Here is a 21,760-nt window from a genome sequence, read left to right as displayed (position 1 = left end):
TTCAAATATATTCTCCCATACTGTAGGGATCCTTCTTGTTCTATTGATGGTGTCTTTTGCTGTACAGAAGCTTTTCAGCTTAATATAGTCCCACTTGTTCATTTTTGCTGTTGTTTTCCTTGCCCGGGGAGATATGTTCAAGAAGAGGTCACTCATGTTTATGTCTGAGAGGTTTTTGCCTATGTTTTCTTCCAAGAGTTTAATGGTTTCATGACTTACATTCAGGTCTTTGATCCATTTTGAGTTTACTTTTGTGTATGGGGTTAGACAATAGTCCAGTTTCATTCTCCTACATGTAGCTGTCCAGTTTTGCCAGCACCATCTGTTGAAGAGACTGTCATTTCGCCATTGTATGTCCATGGCTCCTTTATCAAATATTAATTGACCATATATGTCTGGGTTAATGTCTGGATTGTCTAGTCTGTTCCATTGGTCTGTGGCTCTGTTCTTGTGCCAGTACCAAATTGTCTTGATTACTATGGCTTTATAGTAGAGCTTGAAGTTGGGGCGTGAGATCCCTCCTACTTCATTCTTCTTTCTCAGGATTGCTTTGGCTATTCGGGGTCTTTGGTGTTTCCATATGAATTTTTGAATTATTTGTTCCAGTTCATTGAAGAATGTTGCTGGTAGTTTCATAGGGATTGCATCAAATTTGTATATTGCTTTGGGCAGCATGGCCATATTGACGATATTAATTCTTCCTAGCCACGAGCATGAGATGAGTTTCCATCTGTTAGTGTCCTCTTTAATTTCTCTTAAGAGTGACTTGTAGTTTTCAGAGTATAAGTCTTTCAATTCCTTGGTTAGGTTTATTCCTAGGTATTTTATTCTTTTTGATGCAATTGTGAATGGAGTTGTTTTCCTGATTTCTCTTTCTGTTGGTTCATTGTTAGTGTATAGGAAAGACACAGATTTCTGTGTGTTGATTTTGTATCCTGCAACTTTGCTGTATTCCGATATCAGTTCTAGTAGTTTTGGGGTGGAGTCTTTAGGGTTTTTTATGTACAGTATCATGTCATCTGTAAATAGTGACAGTTTAACTTCTTCTTTACCAATCTGGATTCCTTGTATTTCTTTGTTTTGTCTGATTGCCATGGCTAGGACCTCCAGTACTATGTTAAATAACAGTGGAGAGAGTGGGTATCCCTGTCTAGTTCCCGATCTCAGCGGAAATGCTTTCAGCTTCTCGCTGTTCAATATAATGTTGGCTGTGGGTTTATCATAGATGGCCTTTATTATGTTGAGGTACTTGCCCTCTATTCCCATTTTGCTGAGAGTTGGATGAATGGATGTTGAACTTTGTCAAATGCTTTTTCAGCATCTATGGAGATGATTGTGTGGTTTTTGTCTTTCTTTTTGTTGATGTGGTGGATGATGTTGATGGACTTTTGAATGTTGTACCATCCTTGCATTCCTGGGATGAATCCCACTTGGTCATGGTGTATGATCCTTTTGATGTATTTTTGAATTCGGTTTGCTAATATTTTGTTGAGTATTTTTGCATCTACGTTCATCAGGGATATTGGTCTGTAGTTTTCTTTTTTGGTGGTGTCTTTGCCTGGTTTTGGTATTAGGGTGATGTTAGCTTCATAGAATGAGTTTGGGAGTATCCCCTCCTCCTCTATTTTTTGGAAAACTCTAAGGAGAATGGGTATTATGTCTTCCCTGTATGTCTGATAAAATTCCGAGGTAAATCCATCTGGCCCGGGGGTTTTGTTCTTGGGTAGTTTTTTGATTACCGCTTCAATTTCGTTGCTGGTAATTGGTCTGTTTAGATTTTCTGTTTCTTTGTGGGTCAGTGGTGGAAGGTTGTATTTTTCTAGGAAGTTGTCCATTTCTCCTAGGTTTCCCAGCTTGTTAGCATATAGGTTTTCATAGTATTCTCTACTAATTCTTTGTATTTCTGTGGGGTCCGTCGTGATTTTTCCTTTCTCATTTCTGATACTGTTGATTTGTGTTGACTCTCTTTTCTTCTTAATAAGTCTGGCTAGAGGCTTATCTATTTTGTTTATTTTCTCAAAGAACCAGCTCTTGGTTTCATTGATTTTTGCTATTGTTTTATTCTTCTCAATTTTATTTATTTCTTCTCTGATCTTTATTATGTCCCTCCTTCTGCTGACCTTAGGCCTCATCTGTTCTTCTTTTTCCAATTTCGATAATTGTGACATTAGACCATTCATTTGGGATTGCTCTTCCTTTTTTAAATATGCTTGGATTGCTATATACTTTCCTCTTAAGACTGCTTTTGCTGTGTCCCACAGAAGTTGGGGCTTAGTGTTGTTGTTGTCATTTGTTTCCGTATATTGCTGGATCTCCATTTTGATTTGGTCATTGATCCATTGATTATTTAGGAGCGTGTTGTTTAGCCTCCATGTGTTTGTGAGCCTCTTTGCTTTCTTTGTACAGTTTATTTCTAGTTTTATGCCTTTGTGGTCTGAAAAGTTGGTTGGTAGGATTTCAATCTTTTGGAATTTTCTGAGGCTCTTTTTGTGGCCTAGTATGTGGTCTATTCTGGAGAATGTTCCATGTGCACTTGGGAAGAATGTATATCCTGTTGCTTTTGGATGTAGAGTTCTATAGATGTCTATTAGGTCCATCTGCTCTACTGTGTTGTTCAGTGCTTCCATGTCCTTACTTATTTTCTGCCCAGTGGATCTGTCCCTTGGGGTGAGTGGTGTGTTGAAGTCTCCTAGAATGAATGCACTGCAGTCTATTTACCCCTTTAGTTCTGTTAGTATTCGTTTCACATATGCTGGTGCTCCTGTGTTGGGTGCATATATATTTAGAATGGTTATATCCTCTTGTTTGACTGAGCCCTTTATCATTATGTAATGTCCTTCTTTATCTCTTGTTACTTTCTTTGTTTTGAAGTCTATTTTGTCTGATATTAGTACTGCAACCCCTGCTTTCTTCTTGCTGTTGTTTGCTTGAAATATGTTTTTCCATCCCTTGACTTTTAGTCTGTACATGTCTTTGGGTTTGAGGTGAGTTTCTTGTAAACAGCATATAGATGGGTCTTGCTTTTTTATCCATTCTATTACTCTATGTCTTTTGATTGGTGCATTCAGCCCATTAACATTTAGGGTGACTATTGAAAGATATGCACTTAGTGCCATTGCAGGCTTTAAATTCGTGGTTACCAAAGCTTCAAGGTTAGCCTCTTTAGTATCTTACTGCCTAACTTAGCTCGCTTATTGAGCTGTTATATACACTGTCTGGAGATTCTTTTCTTCTCTCCCTTCTTATTCCTCCTCCTCGATTCTTCATATGTTGGGTTTTTTGTGCTGTGCTCCTTCTAGGAGTGCTCCCATCTAGAGCAGTTCCTGTAAGATGTTCTGTAGAGGTGGTTTGTGGGAAGCAAATTCCCTCAGCTTTTGTTTGTCTGGGAATTGTTTAATCCCACCGTTATATTTGAATGATAGTCGTGCTGGATACAGTATCCTTGGTTCAAGGCCCTTCTGTTTCATTGTATTAAATATATCATGCCATTCTCTTCTGGCCTGTAGGGTTTCTGTCGAGAAGTCTGATGTTAGCCTGATGGGTTTTCCTTTATAGGTGACCTTTTTCTCTCTAGGTGCCTTTAAAACTCTTTCTTTGTCCTTGATCTTTGCCATTTTAATTATTATGTGTCTTGGTGTTGTCCTCCTTGGATCCTTTCTGTTGGGGGTTCTGTGTATTTCCGTGGTCTGTTCGATTATTTCCTCCCCCAGTTTGGGGAAGTTTTCAGCAATTATTTCTTCTAAGATACTTTCCATCTCTTTTCCTCTCTCTTCTTCTTCTGGAACCCCTATAATACGGATACTGTTCCTTTTGGATTGGTCACACAGTTCTCTAACATTGTTTCATTCCTGGAGATCCTTTTATCTCTCTCTATGTCAGCTTCTATGTGTTCCTGTTCTCTGGTTTCAATTCCATCAATGGCCTCTTGATCCTATCCATTCTGCTTATAAACCCATCCAGAGTTTGTTTCATTTCTGCAATCTCCTTTCTGGAATCTGTGATCTCCCTCCGGACTTCATCCCATTTCTCTTGCGTATTTCTCTGCATCTCTGTCAGCATGTTTATGATTCTTATTTTGAATTCTTTTTCAGGGAGACTGGTTAGGTCTGTCTCCTTCTCTGGTGTTGTCTCTGTGATCTTTGTCTGCCTGTAGCTTTGCCTTTTCATGGTGATAGGAATAGTTTGCAGAGCTGGGACGAGTGACGGCTGGAAGAACTTCCCTTCTTGTTGGTTTGTGGCCCTCCTCTCCTTGGAGAACAGCGACCTCTAGTGGCTTGTGCTGGGCAGCTGCACGCAGACAGGGCTTCTGCTTCCTGCCTGGCTGCTATGGAGTTTGTCTCCGCTCTTGCTCTGGGCGTGGCCTGGCTCAGGCAACTGCTCCAAAGTGGTGGAGTCGCGTTGGAGAGGGAGCAGCCTGGAGGCTATTTATCTCCATAAGGGGCCTCCCTGCTCCCTGCAGCCCAGGGGTTAGGGTGCCCAGAGATCCCCGGATTCCCTACCTCTGGATTAAGTGTCCCACCCTGCCCCTTTAAGACTTCTAAAAAGCGCTCCCCAAAACAAAACAGCAAAAAAAAAAAAAAAAAGGGTCGCTCGCTTTTCTGGTGCCCGCTAACTGTTCTTGCTGCCCTGTTTCCCTAGTATTGGGGGCCCTATCCCTTTAAGACTTCCAAAAAGCGCTCGCCAAAACAAAAGAAAACAAAAATCGGTTGCTCGCTTTTCTTATGTCCTCCAGCGCCCGGCCCCCGGTGTCCGCTCACTGTTCTTGCTGCCCTGTCTTCCTAGTATCCAGGGCCCTGCACTCTGGCCTGGATGGCTGGGGCTGGGTGTTCGGCAGTCCTGGGCTCCGTCTGCCTCCCGCTCTGCCTATTCTTCTCCCGCCGGGAGCTGGGGGGATGGGCGCTCGGCTCCCGCTGGGCCGGGGCTTGTATCTTACCCCCTTTACGAGGCGCTGGGTTCTCTCAGGTGCGGATGTGGTCTGGATATTGTCCTGTGTCCTCTGGTCTTTATTCTAGGAAGGGTTGTCTTTGTTATATTTTCATAGATATATGTGGTTTTGGGAGGAGATTTCCACTGCTCTACTCACGCCGCCATCTTCCGTCCTTCCCCCTGTATCTCCTTTCTTAAACATGGAGAATCATGGTTTTTAAGGACATGATAGAATTATACTATCTCATAATTATTCATTTGCTTAGTCACACATATAATAGCAATTGCTGAGAGTAGCAATACTAATACTACTGACACCAATTATGATTTCTAAAAAATATAAAAAACATTTTAAAAATATTTTTGTTTTGCAGGTACTATTTCTTTCTCACCCATTTTTAATGATTTTACTATATGTAAACTGTCAAATTGTTTAGTTGTTATATCCTATAATCTTTCCCTTTTAATCCTCGTTTAGTCTTAGTTACTCACTTACGTATATATATTTACTACTCGCCGTTAGTCTTGTCAATGATTCTCCAGTCAGTTTGGTTGTTTGAAGCTCATTTGCTAAGACAGACTATTCCATTTAATTGTCTGTGATGAAAGAAGTCTTCTAGATCTACATTATCTAATATGACAGTGACTAGCCACATGTAGTTCTTGAGCAGTTGAAGTGTAGCTAGTTTGAGTGAAGACTGAATTTTTAATTTTACCTCACTTCATTAAAATTAAAATTTAAATAATCACATATGACTACCACATTGGTCAGCTCAGCTTTCATAGATTTCTTTGGAAGGGCTCACGGGAACAATATTCCTTGAGTTCTTACATGTTGCTAATAGTCTGTCTGCACATTTTATATTTGTAGTTTGGTTTTACTGTATATAAAAATCTTTGGTTCATTCTCTTCCCTTAAGCATCTTAAGTATGTTGCTCCATTTTATGGCATAAAATGTTACTGTTGAAAAAACTGATGATGATAAGATTTTTTTTCCTTTTAAGTCATGTGTGCTTTTTGCCTAGATGCCTGAAAGACCTTTTTTCTTTCTAAAGCTCAGTAATTTTACTAGACTATGACTTAGTGCTGCTGTAGACACTTCCTCATAATCAACTACAGATGATAATTTTATTAATTATAAATAGCACTATATGCCATGGATTACCTAACATCCCATTTTACACTGGCATAGGGTTTGTACCAGATCAAGGAAATGACCAAATCAATCCTCAAATCCAGTCTTTGATGTGTTTGAGGGTCTGTTTCCTGGGATTACTCCAGGTACCAATTTCTATATTAGTGTTCAGTCAGGAGATAATTAGAACAGAGAGAATTTATTATAAAAGATGCAATAATTTTATAAATGGTATGACCATTTCAGATTACCTTTTCTCAGGCACACAGTGCTCTTTCAATGTATGATTTCAAATACTTTTATTTTTTATTTCAGGAAATATTTTAGTATTTGGTCTGTTTACCTGCATTGGGTTTCTCTGGGGAGTCCTATCATTCATATGTTGGATTTTCTTTGCCACTCTTCAATATATATCACATTCTCCTGACTTCTTTTTGCTTTTCCTCATTTCCTTTTGAATTTAAAATGTATCCTCCATTTTTAGGGCATTATATGTTGTATTTATTTGTTTTACCTTTCTCCTACAGTAATCTTCATTTTTTAATATAAAATATGTTCTCCTTTTATTGGTCATTCATCCTTGAGTTCTATAACATCACTTCAGAGTTTTCCTAATTCTGATTTGTATTATCTTTCCTTATATTGTATGATTTTCTTAAAATCTTTTAGCTTGTTTGGTAATAGTATGTTATAGTTTTTATTTGTCTTTGAGCACACATCTCAGGTGTGCTTTCATTGTCCATAGGGATATCATTCTACTCCTTTTTTTTTTCAGGTGGTAACAAACAACAGTAACATAATCTATATGTTTATGGGATTTGATCTTGATAGCTTTTTTGTTTGTTACTCGTTTTAATAAAAATTTAGTTTTTATTAAACTTTTAAAAGGAGGCTCGTTTGAGATAGATTTTCTAACTTCACAGAGCTCCCTCTTTTGTTGTTTTCATATGGCGTTGAAAAATATGGTTTCTTGTTTTTTTGAGATTTTCTAACTCTATTCCCCTCCCACCCTTGCTTGAATCTAGACCTTTCACATTTCTGTGTTTCAATCTATTCAAATTTAATTCTAATGGAAGCAGGTTTTTCTGTGGGATTCTGCCTTGAAAGGGAGTTCTGTGAGATCTGCTTCCAGAGTTCAGAGGGATTAGACTCCCTCAGCCCCTTTTAGATCTTACTCTTTGCCACTTACTCTCATCCACTTCTGCTACTATTCCCAAATTGGCCTGCGGTGCTTTTAGTTAGTACCTGTTGCCTTTTTGAGGGGTTTGTAGTCCATCACTTGTATTGTTGCTTTTCTCTGATTTCTCCAACACAGATGCCAAAAACATATAGATTATGTTACTGTTGTTTTTTTCCTCCACCTATGTGCATTTAGGGGTTTCTGGGGATACCTTATCATCTAGTTTTATTGTAAATATTGGTCACTTTTGGTCTTACATGAATGTTTCTGCATATTTTTATGTAGGGATTCAACAAAATCTGTAAGTAGCTGCAACTGGCACCATCATCTCCTTTCAAGTCTTTCCCCCGCCGCTGACCCTCACCCTTACCCCAAATTACTAGAAGTTGAGTTTATTCAGGAATAGCAGAAGAATTGCAGTTCAGGAAACACAAACTATAAGAATCTCAGGCACATCCCTCAAGTCTCTTCAATGGTGATATGAAAATGTAATTCCCTCAGGGATGTAATAGTGCTTTTGGTTCCCTATTTGGTACATTTCACTTGTCTCTTCCCTTCACGATACGAGCATGAATGTGGAGAACCTACCACTTGCCAAAATGTCATGACAACTTTGTCTTCTGGAATGGGAAATAATCGCAGACTGGGTTCTTGGGCTTTCTTGACCCATTGCAAGAGGGATTCTAGCCATAACTGTATGTATCACTTGACTCTCCTAAGTTCTTACTCTTACTAGTGATCACAATTGCCTTTTGTATCCCTAAGGATTAATGCTAGCTAAGAACTAGTGTCCAGCAATACTTCAAAAGTCTGGATATTTCCCTTTTCCCAGCACACAGTTATTCTGGCAATTGGTTTTGGTTTCTTTAAAGAGACAAAGAGGAAGTTTACCACTCATACTGGGGATGGTGGCACACGATCCTTCCTCATGGGTACTTGGCTTCTTTATTCAGTGGGATCAACCTATGAACTGGATCATTTTCTGGGAATTGGGTAAGGGAAACTGATGTTCATTGAGGCAACTCAAATTAGTCCCTCAATTTTCCAGATTTAGTTATTTTTTAACTTTTTGGCTGCCCATCTGCTTCAGTTCTAGGACTTCTATGATAAATGATCACATTCTTGAGTCAGGCCATTCTGATTATGACTGTATTCCCACCGCTCATACAGTAACCTATTAGTGCTACCATTTGACCTCTGCCAGTTGATGTGAGGATCCAGTATGGAGTTGCTTATGTCAGGCTTGCCTGCTTTTGCACTGACTGCCTCTGTAAAGATGCCCCAACCTAAGAGGTATCTGGTTGAACGTTCTGGTGGACGCCAGACTGGATAACACCACATGTGGACTGTCCCCTCTTATCTCCGACCCCTGGCTGGCTGGACGGACTATATAAGGGACTGGACACAGAGCCCCTGGGGCAAGCTCGTCCCAGAGGTCCCGGACACCAGACCACAGACGTGTGCTCCAGGGCTTTCCTGCACATCTGCCAGCGCTCCTGCTCCGTCAGGGATTCCTCACTCCACCGGAACTGTCTCTGCTGCATCACCTTCCCCCTGGGAAAGGCGAGAGGCTGATTGGGACAGCCCGGATCCAAACCATCCATCGTGACTGGTATGAGATGTATTGATCCGTGATATGTGTGATCCCTCCTTTGAGTGTTGTGTGGAAGGAAATCGCAAAATAAACTGTGTGACTCGTGCAACCTTAAAGGTGTTAAGTTCATTACTTCACTGCCCTGCAGATCCATACTTCCTGACCCACTCATGTAACCACTCAGACTGATAGCATCACCGCTGAACTCAGAGAGCCTGTTTCAATAGCAGCACCTCCTACATTGGGTAGCCATTATGGTGTTTTAAAGAGGATATTGGTGCTTCAACCAGATGTATTTCTCTGTATCTTAGCTAAGGGAGCAGTCTCTGAGCCCTCTTGGAAAACATACTTAGATGGTGAATGAGCAGGACATCAATAAAATTCCATTTCAACTTACCTCTCTAATTCTTTGCTTTTTCCCTCTTAACATTAAATCAAGGAGTTTTAGTATTTCATTCTCACTTGGGTACACCACTGTTGAAGTCAGATTTCAGTTGATCAACTGAACAAACACTTGCATTCTCTTGAATTAGATCACTGAGTTAAAAATCTCTAGAAAAGGCATCCATATTGATAATTACCTCTTGTTGCTCTAACCCACCATCCATCTGAATCCATCATCACACATATTTCCCAAGTTTCTACAGATATAAAAAAGTACAAAATTATAATATTGAAATAGATAAACTCCCTTTTCTTATCTCCTTGATTAAATTTTTAATAGGTCAAGAGACCATGAAAATTGTTAGGCTGGCACATGAGGTTAACTGAATTCTATATACCTCTGGTGAGATCACTGCACACTGCACATTCTGGTAAGGTCTCCACACAAGGCAGGGGTGGCTTTATCAAATGGGGAGGCAGGACTGTTTCTTGTAGTAAGTGAGGTTCAGTGGATTTGAGGGGCTCAAAGGACTCATAGTCATCTGAATTTACCCAAATATTCTCATTTCAGTTCTCAGGGTTTTACTCTTTTCTAATCAGTCTATCTTGACTATAAAGGAACTGGTAAGGCTGTGAATTCAATTTAATTTATAATCCAAAATTCATATGATCAACCTTGGCATCTTACTTTTAGACATATCATCCCATTGGCTTTAAGAGATTAGGATATTTGATGGCAGTTAACAGAAGCTCTCCAATCCAATTTTGCCTATGGTGTAGAATTTAAAGAAATGTAAGAACCTGAACTCATAGCTCCTTTCTTTAAGCTCTCAGGGCTGCAGAAATGTTCAGTGTACTCCATAGCCTGCACCATTCCTACCATACAAATCCACCAAAAGACTAACCTTCAATAGGCATTTAATTTAAGTCCTTCAAAAATGTGATAGTTTAAGTAACGCTATTTGCAACTGTGCGATGGACTGCCAGTTCCCATTTTTTGGTGAAAACTGAATCACCTCTGCTTTCAAGTACAACCATGTCAGATAACCAATCCCAAATCCTTGTGGCTGAGCATCTTCTGTCTATAACCAGTTTCAGTTTCACAAACTATGTTAGTCAGAGCTCAGTTTTGGAGAGAGAAGATGCCCTAGGTATTTTAAACATTAAGGGTTCTTTATATGGGAAATTGGGTGCTTTAAAAAATGGTTGGAAATGCTAGAGGAGCACGAATCAGGAGCTCACCACTGGCCCTGTAAAGTCGGTGCTCATCATCATAGACTATACTCAGCGATCAGGGAGTGGTGGATCATTTCCTCTGCCACCCCTGAAACTTTCTTGCCATCCACAAAGGACTTAACCAGGCACCAAGTCTGGCCATCATTGCCCCCACCTGCTTTTTGACACTTCTGCTTCCATGAGCTTCCTTGTCATCAGAAATAGCAACAGGCAACAGGAAGGTAGCCTCTGTTTCCTATTTGTCTTCCAAAACTTTTGTGAGTTTGGCGGAATCTAATTTACATACAGAACCATAGCTGCAAGAGAGTTTGGGAGATGTAGTTTTTAACTTTCTAGGTTCTCCAAGGAGGTAAGAATGGATGCTGTTCAGTATATCAAAAAATAAAATGATTTTTTTTTCGGATTGTGTTAGTTTCTGTTGTATCTTTCAAAATGGGAGATAAACTGTAGTGAGCTGAGGAGTTAATGAAATGAAGCTATATAAACAGCAAATATGGTGTGCTTTTTAAAAGAAGTTTATATACACAGAGGAGAGAGATGAAATGGTTATTATGGGAGAATTCAGAGGAAGGGGACAATTTCTATTTAGACTTAAGAGATTCAAGCATTGTTATGGACTGAAGGGGAGGAAAGAGTAGAGAAAAGGGGATTGGTTGAGGATTTAGAATAGGACACTAGTGCAATTAATCATACAAGGTCTGGAGAAGGTGGGAAGGTAGGACTCAAAAGTTAGAGGAATCAGGGTTGGCCCCAAACAGAGAAGCAAGAGGAGCAGGGCTACTGCCAGGACCTTGAATATGCAAGGGTATAACAGATGCAAGGATCCTGCCAGATGTGAGACATCAGGCAGCATGATGATAGACGAACCCATGCCTGGTCAGTCATACAGGAGAGGTTTGTGTAAAGTAGATGACTAATGTGCATGTAGTTTTAGTTTTGTTAGATGAAGAACTTATTTGGGGGCATCTCATCTTTTAAGTACTTTAAATTGCATGTTGTCAGATAAGTGCTTAGAACAGATACAATCCAACCTGTATTGTGTGAAATAGGAACACTATTCCACAACCACTCTGAATGCAGTCAGTGTTCTTCACTCTTGCACATGTGTGAAATGATCAACATAGATCAGTGGATTGGTCAGGACTCTGCAATTAATCATACAAGGTCTGGAGGAGGTGGGAAGGTAGGACTCCACTCCAGCCTAGGTCTTCCACAGAGTCCTCTGTGTCTGCCAGCCAGCAGATCTCCATAACTCTAGCCATGGTTAATGTGGCTCTTTGTAAGCCCCTGAAAAGTAAGTTAGCTTTGATTGGGAAAAAGAATACAACACTGAGGTTATAGCCTCATGTCTACCCTTAGGAGTGAATATGATCAGCACAGAGATTTTTAACTAGGTTATGATAAAGACCAAGAGTAAAATAAGTGATTAGAGCAAATGTGACCTGTCTTCACATCTGTCTTTTGCTAGGGCTGCTAGGTGTAAAACACCTAGGAAGGAGGCTTTTGTCTGTACGGGAAAGTGCGAAGTTAAGTCAGTTAGTTCTCTCTAACTGGTGGGACTGGGTCTTCCGAGGTGGCAGCAGAGGGATGGAGGTAGAGCAGACTGCTTGAGGGGAGTGGTGATTTAGAGGCAGCTTTGCAAGGGAAAGTAAGAGGATTTCCAGTTTCCTTCCTCTTTGGTCAGTGTTTGGGATCAAGTGGTCAATTGGGTGGACCTTAAGCTGTTCCATATAATCTCACCCTCACTTCCGCTACACATCCGTTATCCTAAATAAACCTACAACTCAGTTAAGAATGGTTTGTGTGAACGTCATACAAATGTGCCCCAAATACAGTTCCTGAGCAGCCCTTTTCAGCCAGCAGTTGCCCCAAGCCCTCCCTTTGTGGACAGTCTGCAGCTAACAGTCTGTTGTTAATGTGGTCACATAGGCATGTTCTAATGGTTTATTCTGTAAACAAAGTTGAAAAACAATTTCCTATAATGTGTTAAAAGTTTTGTCTGTGATTCTCCTTTCTCCCTGACACATCCCCTACATGCCAAGTGCCATTCACTGCCTCTCTTTGCCAACATCTCTTATTCTTTTACCCACCCACGTCTAGGGCCCTTCCTCCCTATTTCCCCATTTTTGAGATGAATCCTACCTATGTTCTTTTTTCTCAGGGCTCTACAAGGTGACTGGCTAGCAAATTTAATTAACTAATGCACAATAAAGTCTCTCTGGGTTCATGCATCATTCCTTGAGGATAACATTTGCATTTTAAATGAAGCTTCTTACATTGTCAAGCTCAGCAAGTAGCATGTAGATCATCAGGACAAATGTTCTGATTTTACAGAGGTGGCCACTGAGGGGAGCCCCCAGGACTCACTCAAGTTTGCAGGAACAGTAAGGGGCATAGTCACAGCTGGGGCTGGTTTGAGGTCTAATGCATCTTGCACCATTACAAGTTCTCACAACATGATTTGTGAATGAAATAATTTTCAGCTACTAAGGGAGAAAAATATTTTGAATTGTGTATTTATTTAATATTCAGCTTATGTTTACATACAAATTTGTTACTTCTTCCCTAGAATTCCTATTCTCCCCAGTATTTGTCTCTGCAGTGCACTTAGCACAGAAAAGTGCAATTACTTTTATGTCTCCCCAGCTGGACTCTGGGCTTCAAGGACAGGGCGGGGCATTATTTGTCATTGTATACCAGCACCCAGACCAAGGTAGGGCAGAGTATAGTCAATATACATTGCTGAAAGAATGAATGAGTAGCGAAGGATCGCCAGGCACAGGGGATTGATTCTGAGGTACCACGCTTTCATGGTGCTGACAAAGTTATTCTATTGGTGAGGCATCGTTTCTAACATTCTTCAAATCACATTAGATACTCACCTTCCTCCTCTATTTCCTCTTCAGGTTGGTTGCTGCCTTTAAATAATGTTTACTTTTGTGCCATATGACTGTCAGACACTGAAGTCATTACCTTTCTGGTTTCTTCTACTCCATAACATTTCTTTTCCTCCTACAGTTATCATCTTCCTTTTGCAAGATTGAGAAATGACATACTTAAAGAATACCACATGAATCTGTTCTGATTTTTTTTCTCAGCGAGGGATAAAAAAAGAGCCTTTTGAAGAGCCTTCAAATCAACAGTAATTTCAAATTTTCACAACTTAAAGAGGCAGAACACGAATTGATTTTGACACTTTGAAAAATGCTGTAAACCTCCCAGTAGACAGATGAACATGCTTCCACTTCATGAATGCTTGTTTCATAAGTATTCCATAAATATCGATGTCAGGGTTGTTAAGTAATTAATAGTAACCTATTGAGAAAGTGTTTCTTTTCTACGTGGTTGATTTCCAGTGGGGAGACTAATTAAATATTAAAGACCATAGGAGATGTTTTCTATAATTAACAATTTGTAGCTATATTTACAAATGATGTGTCTACATGCAGAGTGCAATAATAATGTGGGTATGAATCCATTTTTATTCTTGTACAGAATATATACACTTTTTTTCAGTCTGGACCTGCTCTGCCCAGGCCTGTCTATAGTTACTTATTACTCTTCACAGTTGCCCTTTTAGACTCTTTCCTTCCTATTTCTACCATGATTTGCAGGGCTACCATTCCGTGTTTGTATGCCTGTTTTCTAGTTTTTCTCTTCTGTCATCTCAAGTTATTTCTGTCAGTTCCTATTACTTCTGTTATTTATAGAGTAAACTCCTTTTGTGACTTCAGTATGACTAATCCTCAGTTAGCTGTGTGCTTAGACCTTGGGTTTTGGGAGAACGCATATCATGTAAATAGTTATATAATCCTAGTGTTATCCGGGGCATCATTGTCCCTTAACATCTTCCTAGAATTAACCTGAACCACATTTCACACACCATGGGAAAACCTAATGTCCTAACATTTGTGCAATCCTCAGGGACCTCAGTTTCTTAGTCATCTTGGAATCCAGTCTCATACTTCTATTCAATTTTTATTTTTCATTCTACCTTTTTGTGATTGGTCACACTTCTCTGCTTCACTTTGGTATTGACCCCAAAAGAATTCAAACACACTTTCTTTACTACACACATACATATACATACATATATATGTAATACATGCATACATATATGTGTATATATAATATATATGTGTGTGTATATGTATTTTAAATATTATATATATATATATTTAAATCACCAAAGGCAAACTAAGGTTCAGTAAGACAAATGGGAGATAAACAATAGAGACAGATCAAAAGAAATCATAGAGCAGTCTAGTCATCGATCTGCTTGCCCATTGCTTCCCTTCTCTTTACCCTACTTTCCTCCCAAGAACAAAAAGGCTTTTCAAATTCTTTGCAATATCTACACAGAGCAATTTAACCCTCTTCACCCTATTCCAAATCTCCACAATCTCTGGCTTTTCTTTGCAATTATAGGAACTCTGACAAAGCTTAAAATCATTGTGTTTAAGAGCCTACACCACCATATTCTTTGATAATCCCTTCATTCGCTGCTGGGGGATGGGTCATGCCTGGTTGGGCTCTTGCATTATACTTAACGTTCAAGCAGAAACCATCAGATACTTTCAATTTTCCTAACCACTCAAGAGCACATGAATAAGGCAGTTCTATTCATTGCTTTCATTTTTCTTTATCTTTTGCCCTAAAAAATACATCACACTTTTGCTGATTTTCAATTATTGACCTTAAGGAATAATTGAAAGGAAAAAGTTCAGAAGCATCATTGCTGGCCTTGCTAAATATTTATATGAGTTAAGTGGATTCATGCAGGATTGTTTCTGATGCAAAGAGCCTTGAATTGTTTTTAGTATCTAAAATGCTATGACTTTCACGTGTATGTTGAAAGAGGGTTAGATTTGCTGTGTTTAGAAAGGGAGAAATAACTTTGGATAGGACATTTACTTATATATATGGATAAAGTGTTTCAAAATCAAATAACATTTGCTCATTAAAAGAAAAAAACCTGCTTTTTATTCTCCAAGGAACAAGGAAGGGGATTAATCTACTAACGGGTTAAAAGCTCTAGTTCCTTCCATTCAAGACAGAGTCCTCAGTAGCTACACACTTCAGGACTTGCCCAGCTGATACCTGCAAGAGGGAAAGTCACTCAGGCTCATTCACCCACAGGCACAAAGCTCAAGCACATTTAAGTCAAGGTTCCTTTTACTACAAAGTCCGATGTCAGGTGGAGAGCTCTTAAATCTTTTTGTTCAGTGAATTGGACGAGGCATGATGGATTTTCTGATAAGAGCTTTCCTAACTATAGGTTCATTTTAACACTTTGAACTAGGAAAATAAGAATACAAAATGGAGTCTTTCAAAGTGTTTACAGATTAGTAGACATTTTAGGCACTTGCTAACTAGGAAAATACTGTTTAAGAAGAAACTACATGTAGACACAGGTGATGTGGCTGCTACATCAGGATGCAAGAAGTGGGTGCACTGTTGAACAGCAGACCCTAAACAGTTTTGGGGGCAGAAGGAACTCATTTTACACAGAGGTAACTCCTAAACCTTTTGCTAAGTTATTTTGTTCATCCATGTCATATGTTTTTTTGTAATTAAGGTATCATTGATATACAATCTTCTGAAGATTTCACATGAACATTGTGGTTTCAACATTTACCCATATTATTAAGTCCTCACCCCACCCCATTGCAGTCACTGTCCATCCGCGTAGTAAAATGCTACAGTCATTACTTATCTTCTCTGCACTGTGCTGCCTTCTCCGTGACCTACCTGTACTGTGAGTGCTAATTATAATGCCCCTTAATCCCCTTCTCCCTCCCTCCCACACCTACCCTGCCTCACCCCTCCCCTTTGGTAACCTCTAGTCCCTTCTTGGAGTCTGTTGCTGTTCTGTTCCTTCAGTTTTGCTTTGTTGTTGTTGTTTTTAGATTTTTATTAAGGTATTATTGATACACACTCTTATGAAAGTTTCACATGAAAAAACAATATGGTTACTACAGTTACCCATATTATCATACCCCAATGCAGTCACTGTCCATCAGTGTAGTAAGATGCCACAGATTCACTATTTGCCTTCTCTGTGCTACACTATTTTCCCCGTGATCCACCCCACACCATGTGTACTAAACATAATACCCCTCAATCCCCTTCTCCCTCCCTCCCCACCCGCCATCCCACACCCCTCCCCTTTGGTAACCACTAGTTCCTTCTTGGAGTCTCTGAGTCTCCTGCTATTTTGTTCCTTCAGTTTTGCTTTGTTGTTAGAATCCAAAAATGAGTGAAATCATTTGGTACTTGTCTTTTTCCACCTGGTTTATTTCAGTGAGCATAAAACCCTCTAGCTTCATCCATGTTGTTGCAAATGGTAGGATTTGTTCTCTTTTTATGGCTGAATAATATTCCATTGCATATAGGTATCACCTCTTCTTTATCCGTTCATCTGTTGATGTACACTTAGGTTGCTTCTATATCTTGGCTACTGTAAATAGTGCTGAGATAAACATAGGGGTGCATATGTCTTTTTGAATCAGGGATCTTGTTTTCTTTGGGTAAATTCCTAGGAGTGGAATTCCTGGGTCAAATGGTATTTCTATTTTTAGTTTTTGAGGAACCTCCATGTTTCTTTCCACAATGGTTGAACTAGTTTACATTCCCACCAGCGGTATAGGAGGGTTCCCCTTTCTCCACATCCTCACCATTTGTTGTTGTTTGTCTTTTGGATGGTGGCCATCCTAACTGGTGTGAGGTGATATCTCATTGTGGTTTTAATTTGCATTTCTCTGATGATTAGTGATGTGGAGCATCTTTTCATGTGTCTGTTGGCCATCTGAATTTCTTCTTTGGAGAATTGTCTGTTTATATCCTCCACCCATTTTTTAATCGGGTTATTTGTTTTTTGGGTGTTGACGCATGTGAGTTCTTTATATATTTTAGATGTTAACCCCTTATTGTATATGTCATTTACAAATATATTCTCCCATACTGTAAGATGCCTTTTTGTTCTGCTGATAGTGTCCTTTGTAGTACAGAAGCTTTTTAGTTTGATGTATTCCCATTTGTTCATTTTTGCTTTTATTTCCCTTGCCTGAGGAGATGTGTTCAGAAAAAGTTGCTCATGTTTATAAAGGGAGTTGTTTTCTTGATTTATTTTTCTGCTAGTTCATTGTTAGTATATAGGAATTCAATAGGTATTTACCAAATTCAATGGATGCCTTCAGATCTTACTTTATTTCTTTGCTAGTATTAATGCTTTAATCCTTTGCTTTTTATGACACCACTCTTTCCTGGTTCTCTTCCTACCTCTCTTTCTATTTCTTCTCAATCAATTCGGTAGCCTCCTCATGGAGGTCCCAGCATATCTCTGATTAATTTTCCAATTTATTCCTGCAGAGACCAGGTGCTTCCTGGGTGATGACAATAAATTACTGAACTACTTTTTGCCATTCCTCTGGGCTGTGATATTACTTCTGACTTACTCTTTTGGATGGGCTGAAGGTAGGGCATTTTCAGAGACTCCACTTGACATTTCCCACTGTGGTAGATTTTCTTTTTTTTAAAATTTTGTATCATTAATATACAATTATATGAGCAACATTATGGCTATTAGACTCTCCCCTGTTATCAAGTCTCCACCACATACCCCATTACAGTCACTGTGCATCAGCATAGTAAGATGCTGTAGAATCACTACTTGTCTTCTCAGTGTTGCACTGCCCTCCCTGTGCCCTCCCACACACCATGTGTGCTAATTGTAATGCCCCCTTTCCCCCTTTCCCCCTCCTTTCCCACCCATCCTCCCATGTCCCTTTCCCTTCGGTAACTGTTAGTCCATTCCTGGGTTCTGTGAGTCTGCTGCTGTTTTGTTCCTTCAGTTTATTCTTTGTTCTTATACTCCACAGATGAGTGAAATCATTTGATACTTGTCTTTCTCCACGTGGCTTATTTTCACTGAGGATAATACCCTCTAGCTCTATCCCTGTTGTTGCAAATGGTAGGATTTATTTTCTTCTTATGGCTGAATAATATACCATTGTGTATATGTACCACCTCGTCTTTATCCATTCATCTACAGATAATTCCATGATGTATATGTCCCACCTCTTCTTTATCCATTCATCTACTGATGGACACTTAGGTTGCTTCCATGTCTTGGCTATTGTAAATAGTGCTGTGATAAACATAGGGGTGCATATGTCTTTTTCAAACTGGGCTCCTGCATTCTTAGGGTAAATTCTTAGGAGTGGAATTCCTGGGTCAAATGGTATTTCTATTTTTAGTTTTTTGAGGAACCTCCATACTGCTTTCCATAATGGTTGTACTAATTTACATTCCCACCAGCGGTGTAGGAGGGTTCCCCTTTCTCCACATCCTTGCCAACATTTGTTGTTGTTTGTCTTTTGGATGGTGGCCATCCTAACTCGTGTGAGTTGATATCTCATTGTAGTTTTAATTTGCATTTCTCTGATGATAAGTGATGTGGAGCATCTTTTCATGTGCCTGTTGACCATCTGAATTTCTTCTTTGAAGAAGTGTCTGTTTAGATCCTCTGCCCATTTTTTAATTGGATTATTTGCTTTTTGTTTGTTGAGGTGCATGAGCTCTTTATATATTTTGGATGTCAACCCCTTATCGAATATGTCATTTATGAATCTATTTTCCCATACTTTAGGATGTCTTTTTGTTCTACTGATGGTGTCCTTTACTGTACAGAAGCTTTTCAGCTTGATATAGTTCCAATTGTTCATTTTTGCTTTTGTTTCCCTTGCCCAGGGAGATATGTTCATGAAGATGCTCATGCTTATATTTAGGAGATGTTTGCCTATGTTTTTTTCTAAGAGTTTTATGGTTTCATGACTTACATTCAGGTCTTTGATCCATTTTGAGTTTATTTTTGTGTATGGGGTTAGACAATGATCCAGTTTCATTCTCTTACATGTAGCTGTCCAGTTCTGCCAACACCAGCTGTTGAAGAGGCTGTCATTTCCCCACTGTATATCCATGGCTCCTTTATCATATATTAATTGACTATATATTCTTGGATTAATATCTGGACTCTCTATTCTGTTCCACTGGTCTATGGGTTTGTTCTTGTGCCAGTATCAAATTTTCTTGATTACTGTGGCTTTGTAGTAGAGTTTGAAGTTGGGGAGCATAATACTCCCTGCTTTATTCTTCCTTCTCAGGATTGCTTTAGCTATTTGGGATCTTATGTGGTTCCATATGAATTTTAGAATTATTTGTTCCAGTTCATTTAAGAATGCTGTTGGTTTTTTGATAGAGATTGTATTGAATCTGTACATTGCTTTAGGTAGGATGGCCATTTTAACAATATTAATTTTTCCTACCCAAGAGTATGGGATGAATTTCCATTTATTAGTTTCTCTTAAGTGTCTTGTAGTTTTCAGGGTATAGGTCTTTCACTTCCTTGGTTCAGTTTATTCCTAGGTATTTTATTCTTTTTGATGCAGTTGGGAATGGAATTGTTTTCCTGATTTCTCTTTCTGCTAGTTCATCGTTAGTGTATAGGAATGCAACCAATTTCTGTGTATTAATTTTGTATCCTGCAACTTTGCTGAATTCAGATATTAGTTCTAGTAGTTTTGGAGTGGATTCTTTAGGGTTTTTTATGTACAATACCATGTCATCTGCAAATAGCGACAATTTGACTTCTTCCTTAACAATCTGGATGCCTTTTATTTCTTTGTTTTGTCTGATTGCCATGGCTAGGACCTCCAGTACTATGTTGAATAAAAGTGGGGAGAGTGGGCATCCCTGTCTTGTTCCCAATCTCAGAGGAAAGGCTTTCAGCTTCTCGCTGTTAAGTATAATGTTGGCTGTGGGTTTGTCATATATGGCCTTTATTATGTTGAGGTACTTGCCCTCTATACCTATTTTGTTAAGAGTTTTTATCATGAATGGATGTTGAATTTTGTTGAATGTTTTTTCAGCATCTATGGAGATGATCATGTGGTTTTTGTCCTTCTTTTTGTTGATGTGGTGGATGATGTTGATGGATTTTCGAATGTTGTACCATCCTTGCATCCCTGGGATGAATCTCACTTGATCATGGTGTATGACCCTCTTGATGTGTTTATTGAATTTGGTTTGCTAATATTTTGTTGAGTATTTTTGCATCTATGTTCATCAGGGATATAGGTCTGTAATTTTCTTTTTTTGTGGGATCTTTGCCTGGTTTTGGTAATAGAGTGACGCTGGCTTCATAGAATGAGTTTGGAATTATTCCCCCTTCTTCTATTTTTTTGGAAAACTTTAAGGACAACGGGTATTATGTCTTCTCTAAATGCTTGATAAAATTCAGCAGTGAATCCATATGGCCTGGAAGTTTTGTTCTTGGGTAGTTTTTTGATTACTGCTTCAATTTTGTTGCTGGTAATTGGTTTGTTTAGATTTTGTGTTTCTTCCTTGGTCCGTCTTGGAAGGTTGTATTTTTCTAGGAAGTTGTCCATTTCTTCTAGGTTTTCCAGCTTGTCAGTATATAGGTTTTCATAGTATTCTCTAATAATTCTTTGTATTTCTGTGGGGTCCATTGTGATGTTTCCTTTCTCGTTTCTGATTCTGTTGATGTGTGTTGATTCTCTTTTTCTCTTAATAAGTCTGGGTAGAGGCTTATCTATTTTGTTTATTTTCTCAAAGAACCAGCTCTTGGTTTCATTGATTTTTGCTATTGTTTTATTCTTCTCAATTTTATTTATTTCTTCTCTGATCTTTATTATGTTCCTCCTTCTGCTGATTTTAGGCCTTATTTTTCTTCTTTTTCCAAGTTTGATAGTTGTAACGTTAGACTATATATTTGGGTTTGTTCTTCCTTCTTTAAATATGCCTGGATTGCTATATACTTTCCTCTTAAGACTGCTCTCGCTGCGTCCCACAGAAGTTAGGGCTTTGTGTTGTTGTTGTCATTTGTTTCCATATATTGCTTGATCTCTATTTTAATTTAGTCATTGATCCATTGATTATTTAGGAGCATGTTGTTAAGCCTCCATGTGTTTGTGGACCTTTTTGCTTTCTTTGTACAATTTAGTTCTACTTTTATACCTTTGTGGTCTGAAAAGTTGGTTGGTGGAATTTCAATCTTTTGGAATTTACTGAGGCTCTTTTTGTGGTCTAGTATGTGGTCTATTCTGGAGAATGTTACATGTGCACTTGAGAAGAATGTGTATCCTGTTGCTTCTGGATGTAGAGTTCTATAGATGTCTATTAGGTTCATCTGTTCTAGTGTGTTGTTCAGTGCCTCTGTGTCCTTACTTATTTTCTGTCTGGTGGATCTGTCCTTTGGAGTGAATGGTGTGTTGAAGTCTGCTA

General features: G+C 39.0%; 1 protein-coding gene across 2 annotated transcripts in view; it reads left to right on the top strand.

The window, feature by feature from the left end:
- TM2D1 (TM2 domain containing 1) overlaps positions 1-8,849 on the top strand; it is a 130,705-nt gene extending 121,856 nt beyond the window's left edge. For both annotated transcript variants that reach the window (XM_057500265.1, XM_057500263.1), the window contains one exon: positions 8,333-8,849. In XM_057500265.1, coding sequence (XP_057356248.1) covers positions 8,333-8,338 — 6 coding nt within the window. In that variant the 3' untranslated portion in view covers positions 8,339-8,849. The remainder of the gene's footprint in view (positions 1-8,332) is intronic.
- The last annotated feature ends 12,911 nt before the right edge of the window (positions 8,850-21,760 follow it).

This window comes from Manis pentadactyla, chromosome 4, assembly GCF_030020395.1.
Source record: "Manis pentadactyla isolate mManPen7 chromosome 4, mManPen7.hap1, whole genome shotgun sequence".
Taxonomy (NCBI): Eukaryota; Metazoa; Chordata; class Mammalia; order Pholidota; family Manidae; genus Manis; species Manis pentadactyla.
Note: the sequence above shows the minus strand (reverse complement) of the source record. Positions and strands in the feature narration are given on the sequence as shown.